Source organism: Austrofundulus limnaeus, unplaced genomic scaffold (genome assembly GCF_001266775.1).
Source record: "Austrofundulus limnaeus strain Quisiro unplaced genomic scaffold, Austrofundulus_limnaeus-1.0 Scaffold12, whole genome shotgun sequence".
Classification (NCBI taxonomy): Eukaryota; Metazoa; Chordata; class Actinopteri; order Cyprinodontiformes; family Rivulidae; genus Austrofundulus; species Austrofundulus limnaeus.
Genome location: NW_013952414.1, coordinates 2,278,101 through 2,286,001, shown reverse-complemented (window position 1 = coordinate 2,286,001; position 7,901 = coordinate 2,278,101). Strand labels below are relative to the sequence as shown.

At 39.0% G+C, this 7,901-nt stretch overlaps 1 protein-coding gene and 1 long non-coding RNA gene across 2 annotated transcripts in view; both read left to right on the top strand.

Annotated features, from left to right (window-relative positions):
* The window catches only part of flt1 (fms related receptor tyrosine kinase 1), a gene marked incomplete in the record, with an annotated part of 38,233 nt that extends 34,937 nt beyond the window's left edge, over positions 1–3,296 (top strand). The window contains 5 exon segments of the mRNA XM_014002255.1: positions 423–528; positions 618–715; positions 920–989; positions 1,080–1,168; positions 1,284–3,296. Of these exon segments, the coding sequence (XP_013857709.1) occupies positions 423–528; positions 618–715; positions 920–989; positions 1,080–1,168; positions 1,284–1,455 (535 nt within the window).
* A 2,583-nt stretch (positions 3,297–5,879) lies between these two features.
* The window catches only part of LOC106513436 (uncharacterized), a 12,687-nt gene continuing 10,665 nt past the window's right edge, over positions 5,880–7,901 (top strand). The window contains exon 1 of the long non-coding RNA XR_001309781.1: positions 5,880–7,886. This is a non-coding gene — a long non-coding RNA (uncharacterized LOC106513436). The remainder of the gene's footprint in view (positions 7,887–7,901) is intronic.

The following is a 7,901-nucleotide window of genomic DNA, read 5'->3' as shown; positions in this document are numbered from 1 at the left end:
TTGAATATTGAGATTTCCCAGCTGGAAAGAAACAAAAGCTTTGCTAGCTTACAGGGAAAATCTCAACATTTTAAGGCGTTTTTACTCAAAATCAGGTTTTTTGTTGCTAACGCTCAAAAAAGTGCTTCAGACAGTTGATTGAAATGATACATTGATAACACATACATTTGTTATATTTTGACTAAATGTAATTTTTGCAAGTGTTTTAATCAAAACACTATGTCTGCATATTTTTCCACATACAACTTTTAGACTTAATCCTGGTTTCGATGTGATGGGTCACATATTCTGTCATGTTTTTATCACTTTGAGTGGATCAACTTACTGAGCAGCAGACAGATTTCCAAAGACCCGAACATGTGAACCAAAAGGCTTGTTTAAGGTTTAACATGAGCCGATCATGACTACATGTGTTTGTACAGTTACAGCACGATGCTGGCATGTTGGGAGGCGAGTCCTGTGGACCGACCCACGTTCACTAACTTGGTGGAGATACTTGGAGACCTGCTCCAGGCGAGAGTGCAGCAGGTCAAAAATCTAAATATTTATCCACAAGAAAAATTAAATATCTCAAAAAAAAAAAAAAAGCACAGTGATTTAATTGTTCTCTGCAACAGGATGGGAAGGATTATATTCCTCTGGGATTGTTCAGGAACGGAGACACAAGTCAAACTGAGGCCTTCAAAGAAAGCACACTGGCAGTGACAAACCTGAGGTAAGAGAGCATSGCTGCTAATAACACACACATTTGTACACATCATGTAAGACTTGTATGAGAACGGTAGAGATGTGATGTTGAAATGTCAGAAACTCAAACAGAAGGAAAGTGAAAGAGATGGGTGAGAGCTGTCAGAGGTAACTGAAAGTGTAAAACAGGTTGAGAAAGCTGAGAAGTTTTCAGCTCATGTTTTCTGTCCAGCTACATGAGAGGTATGGCCACACTTCAGACCTTTGAGGAGGTGACCTGCAAGGAGCAAGACGGCCCTGAAGTAAGACAAACACACACACAGAGAGAGCTACAGAAAAACGAGAATGTCTTTTAAAACTTTAATAAAAGCGGCACGTTTGAATCCTTTCAGGATGAGCAGAGCGACAGCGGGATGGTTCTTCCATCCGAGGAGCTGCAGCAGGTGATGAAGAATAACACAAAGAACAAAAAACTCAGCAGGTGCACAGTTTTAATCCCCTTCTCATCACTCCACACTTTATTCATAAAATGTGCCTCGAATAACGGAAATAGAAAAGACAAAACCTCTATGTGTCTCTTTTTGTTTGTTTTTTAGGCTTTTTATCTTCTCCAAGTGTCGAGACAACYTGGTGCCCTTTTTGCGCAGTGACATCACAGATCTCCGTGAGAACAAGCCCTCGACGCTGCCGCCGTGTGACTGGGAGAGTGACGAAGGCAGCTCTCCTCCTCCAGACTACAACTCTGCCTTCTTCTACCCGTCCCTTTAGCTCCTCCTGTTCAGGCCTTCAGTAACTTCACAGGGTTCATGCGTAGTCTAGGCTCATTTATGCTCAGCAAGACTTGAAGAAATCTGTTCTTGCAATAGAGTTCTATAACACCAGACTGAGCCCCGCCCATCCCGTCCACTGTTAGCATCTGTGACAACATGGRGGAGCAAAGATGGCGACCAAACTGGGCATCAGCTCACAGCCATCAAAGCAACTTTTAGAATRTAATTAGTAGTTACTTGTTGAAAAAGTACAATTTCAACTAGATAATAAAGTTAAATAAAGTATATTTATTATTATTTAGCTAAGTAATAATTACTATTTATCACTGTCACTTAAAAAATGACACTGCGTATCGGATGAAACTCATCTCTACTGACATTAGCTAACCATCTTAACAGGGCAGGTTTTTCTAATGGAAACCTAAAAATTGTTGAACATATATTATTTTACATTTTGTAAAATATATAAAAAATTATAATAKAATAAATCTAGAGAAGAAGAGTCTGTGGTCAGAAGGTTGCTGGTTCACCGCCTTGGGCCCTTAACCCCTCAGCTGCTCCCTGTGTGCTGTAACTGGCAGCCCACTGCTCCCTGTGTGTGTTCACGTGTGCGATGGGTAAAATGCAGAGAATTAATTTCCCCTCTGCGGGACAATAAAGTATAATATAATCTAAAAAAAATTTTAAATGATATAAATTAAGAGGTAAAACCAGCTTGTAATGTTTAATAATTTGTGCTAAATTCTAGCATGATTCAGCAGAGTGCAACACTAACGCTAATATCTGCTAACCAACTCAATAAATAACTGATTACATCGGCTTTATAAGCATTTTTTTTTAAACTGATGCATTATCAGCTTCAGTTTTGGTTGGATCACATCAATACTGAGGTAAATAAGATAAAATCTGCTTAGTTGTTAAAAAAGTAAGGTTTTCCTGTTTCCCTTCTGTTGGTACAGCCTTAACACACACAGCTTTATGACATTTCTTACATTAAATAGCTTATATGCACTATTATATGAATAGTTTCATTAATAGTTTTTACATGATCAGCCCGTATTGTTGTAATGATAAATCCAGACGCTCGCCTGGTCTGGTTAGCGCTGAAGCTACAGTAAATGTGGTCAAATCTCACTCCTGCTGTTCTATAGAACTCCATGGTTCTTGTTGGCGGTTGTGAGACGTTCTTTGTTTGCGTGGACATTTGCTCYGCCCACAGAATTCTGACCAGTCACMCAACACTTGGAGCACRCCACTGTGAGAAAAGGTTCTGCCAGGACCTCGTGCACAGAAYGAGAACAACACGTTTTCATCACGTGACCACGTCAGTGAGAACAGAATTCTTCACGTCTCGTGAAGTCCAAATCTTTCTTCTGCTTTTTTACTTTGCCGTTTGCATCCTCTACCTCGTAATTCCTGCAGGTGTTCCCGATGTTCTGTGAAACACAAACAAAACATGSAATTTCTTGTTTTTACTTAACACAATTCCCAAAGTTGAGCTATGTTCTCCTTCCTAAAGCAGCTCAGTATTACCTGACAGTATTCAGCCTTTACCTGTTTGAGCTTCTTGTCTTGGTACCTCCTGCCTGGAGCTTAGTGAAGAGGATCACTGCTGTATGAAATAACCGTTCCTCTTACACAACTAATATATGCTGGAATAAAAGTTATACTCAGTTAAACTCACAGTAGACAGAATGTATATCTGTATTTATTTTAGATTTGCAGCCTGGGTGTTTGTTTTTTGTTTTTGTACACCTTTAGTTTCTGGTGGATTTTAGGACATGTAACAAGTGAAATGTGCAGTTTAATGTTCCTGCAATAAAATCTGCTTTTATTGAAGTTAAAAGATGTCAGGAAGTCAAACAAGGCCAGCATTAGTATTTTGCAAAATGAACACTATTCTTATTTTTTTAGGAGGGATTGTCATTTGATTGTAAATATTGAAGCTAAACTGGCAACTGTTTGATTCAATCACTGCTTCATTGATTCAGAGTTACAAGTTTGTAAAAACCTTTATATTATATTAATAAGTATTTAATATGCAAGGATCAGTTTATTCTCTTTTGCATTATACATTTTTTTACGTTTTTAGACAAATTAAGCCTTAATCATTAAGAAATGGTTAGTTAACTCTGAAAACATCATTAATAACATACTTAATAAGCTATAAATTAACATTTATTAWTGTTTTACTCATAAAGACTTATTTCCAAAACCAACAAACTCATTGTTTATACAGGCTAAATAACTCATAAATGGTTTGGTAAGTAATTATCCTTTAAGAGTAAAGCATTAATAAATGTTAATGTATAAATCAAGTAAAAAAGAAAAAAATTGTATAGGTCCTCTGGACGGGTTCTTCTCTAATGAAACGTTTCGTCTCTCCTCCAAGAGACTTCTTCAGTCTGAGAGTTTCAGGCAAAATTCAGGCTTTTAAGCACTGCCTCCATGTGACTGATACTCACATCACATGGCTATCGTTGACACCTAATTAACACCTATTGTTAACAGGGGGTGGAGCGATACTGGCAATAGCCGCGCTGTAGGAGGGGGACAACTGAAAACGGAGGCCTCCACCTCTGTTTAATGATGGACGGTCTTTCTTCACAAAAATGGCTTCTTTTACTCCTCTCTCAAACCAACGTTCCTCCCTATCAAGAATGAGAACATCCTCATCTCTGAAAGAGTGACCGCTGGCCTGTAAATGAGTGAAAACTGCAGAGTTCTGGCCATTAGACGTWGCTCGTCTGTGTTGGGACATYCATTGGTTTGAGAGAGGAGTAAAATAAGCCATTTTTGTGAAGAAAGACCGTCCATCATTAAACAGAGGTGGAGGCCTCCGTTTTCAGTTGTCCCCCTCCTACAGCGCKGCTATTGCCAGTATCACTCCACCCCCTGTTAACAATAGGTGTTAATTAGGTGTCAACGATAGCCATGTGATGTGAGTATCAGTCACATGGAGGCAGGGCTTAAAAGCCTGRATTTTGCCTGAAACTYTCAGACTGAAGAAGTCTCTTGGAGRAGAGACGAAACGTTTCATTAGAGAAGAACCCGTCCAGAAGACCTATACAATTTTTTTCTTTTTGATTTTTTACCTGGATTACTRAGATGCATCAGGACATAACTCAAGTATGAATTATCCTTGATGGTGTCTTCAGTGTTAACTAAGCATCTATTAATGATTAAGTAAGGCTAAATCAGGTTTAGGYATTATAAAGTGCTGCCCACATTGGTTTGTAACGCAGCACACTGTAAACACTGATGTTAAAATGTAGTCTGGTTTTTCATGTTCTGGTTTGACCTGTCAYATTTCAGAATAAAATAGTTGTTTTAAAACTCGTCTTATTTGAATTCCATCTATTGAAGAAAATATTAAAAATCATTCTCTCAGTTTATAAAACAGAAGTATTTGATCACAAACATTCATAACCAACTTTTTATTTACTCATCCTGATGTGTTGAGTTGCTTTGTAAAAAACKAAATTCCCTAAAAGAAAGACTGCATCTCAGTTTTGGTTTTTCTTACGTTGGGGTTTATTTTTAGAAAATTAGGAACAAGGTTGTGTTCATTAGGTTTCATTTTGACAATACTCTGTTTCTTTTGTACTTTCAGTTTTATAACAAGGTAAAAACATGTTATAAACTGAGATCTGAGCTAGAGGCAGGATGTTTTAACATCTTATTGTCAAACCATAACATGTGACACGTGCTCAAATAACTTCCTGCTGCTCTAAAACCTGAGTATTGTATAAAGATCTGCAGTAAAGCTAAGATACACACATATTTACTGACCTAAACTGCACTAATTAACTGATATTTTGTTGCTAATGAGCGGCAGTGTTCTTTAAAGATATAAAACACAAGTTTGTTTCTAGATTTGTTGTTTGACATTTTGAAGTTTGAGCCTCTGCAGTGATATATATTTTTACTTAAAACATTTGGTGCTTTAGGATGAATGTGGTCTCATTAGGTTTTGTTTTTACATTTGCAGTCATTAAATTTGTTTTAAAAGATACACATTTCACTTCATCTTAATTCCTCTTTTAAAGAAAAACTGTCCAATCAGAAAAATATGTTTTTTTTTTTCTTTTTTAAAGCTTTTATCTAGAAAGGAAGCCTAACATAATGAGACATATCATATCCTGCTTTTAAATCTTTTTCACATTTAACTCATTCGATTGGGGTCTAGATAAAGAGGAACTGCAATGATTTGGTCTGAAATCCTCCTTATTGYATCTCCACAAGCCCCGCCCCTTTTCCGAGGCATGTCTCAGATCAACTCGTTTTGATGCTGTCTCTTCACACCCAGCCCCCCTCTAACTTCCAGACCGGTCCATTATAATATGATAGAGGGGTTTACAACTATATAGCAGCACAGAAACATTTTTTTTTTACAAATGAATTAAAAGATGTCAACAAGAGAAGACTTGTCCATCCAGCCTCACATGTTGGAGCCAGAGTCTGACCCAGAGCCAGAGGAGAATTAAGACCAGACATTATTTAGTAGTTCTGTCGCAAACTCTGACATAATTGTTAAATAAACTGAGCGGGGTTGAAAAATATGACCCAAATATCACTCAGACTCCAAATACACAACCAAATGCATTTAACAGCTAAAAAAAGTGGATTTTTCATGATATGTCCTCTTTAATCRATGTGAGATTATTTATGATTTCAGCAAAAAAATAAATAAATATATAAAACCGATTCACACTTCAATATCATTTTTCCTGTTCTTTATTAAAATACTGCTGTACACACAAATATTGCAAAATCTGAGACAAGAACACAAGAGGGGCATAAAACATACTAAGATGGTGATTGTAGACATGTCGCTGGGGGGTGGGGGTGGGGGGGGCAGGTGTCATCATTATTATTAACCGGAGTGTGTGTTATGTGGTGTTGAGCATTGACATCCTGTATGAGGAGGTGTGTGTCTGCGTGTGTTGGAGGTTTTCTAAAGCACCACATTCACCAACATGTCGCCTGTTTATTTCACTAAAACAGAGGAAGTGGTACATGATGTAACCTGGCTCACCTGTTGCCATCAAGAACAGACCGACGACTCAAAAGGCGGACAGCCGATGAGACGACACTTCATTTAGAGACCATCTGGTTCCTCCTGTTTCTTCACAATCAAACAAGAGGATTTGTTTTGTCTTTTATTGGATTGATTGGATAGGTTAAAAAATATATATCTTTTTTTTATTATTATTTTTTTGCAGTTTAAGCCAAACGAAAAGAGATCTGTGCTTCAGGGCAACATGAAATCCTTCGCAGCATGATCTCCACAAGGTTTCTTAAACTTTCTGTTTGAAGTTGTCCCACCCGCTCCAATGAAGTTCATTTATCTGCCTGGACATGGAGGGGATGGGGGGCAGCCAGTGACACCCAAACACATTCAATCACTGGGCCCCTCCAGCAGTTATTTTTTTTTTTTAATTTTTTTTTGTCATCCTGAGAGAAATCCAAGCCATCCGAGGTGGACGCAACAGCCAGCGCGCCACTACCGAGTCTCTTTCCATGATCTTAAAACATCAAATTAAAAAAATAATAATACAATTCCCATCTTTTTCGTCCCCCCCACCCTAATTTTATACCTAAAACTTCTGCTGGAATTGGTCCACACATTATTAAAAGAGTGGGGCAAAAAAATAATAATAATCGATTGCCCCTCCCATGTCTCGTCGTGCATTTCTGCACAAAGCTGGGCGAAGAGAAAAAGAAGCAGCTGGTAAAAAGTCACAACGTTTCACTGTTTCTCAAAACAAAAGCCCCCGCCCTGAAGGGAAGTGACGTTTGGGATAAGATGAAAAGAGGAGGGCAGGTAAGAGACAGAGAAGGGGGAGATTGTAGGGGAGTGAGAAGACTGAAAAGGGGGCGGGGTCAAATTAAGGACATTCCACAAAGAGGCAGCTGTGGCTCCACTAGTGCTGACCCGAAAAGGCCCATCTTTGATGTCACAACAGTGTCCATAAACCAAAAGGTGGTTGCTGCATAAGTAACAAATCACTTGGAGAGGACAACCGTTCCTCACTTACCCCCACTGCAACAGAATCTGGTCCCGAGTCCAAAGCCCCGCCCACCCACAAATATGAGCCTTTATCTCCTGACCAAAATGTCAGAAATCCTCATTTTCCAGTTTAAAAACCCTTCCACCTAGCCCCAGTGGTTCGTCCTTTCACGAGGTGGAACCATCAAACAAGGCGGAGGTGGGCTGGCCCGGTTCAAGAACCGGGTAACACCCCACCACAACAAAGGCCTTGAGTGGTGCGTCCCGTCTCTGAGTGCGTAAGAATGAAGGGGTGTGATCTCCAACCCGCAGAGAAACGTGGTCAAAAGAAAGCTGGATTTCTTTGCTTTCAGCTCTGGTCTGTGTGTGTGTGTGTGTGTGTGAGTGTGTGTGTGTGTCTGTGTGTGAGACTTTAGGTCTCTGTGCACCCT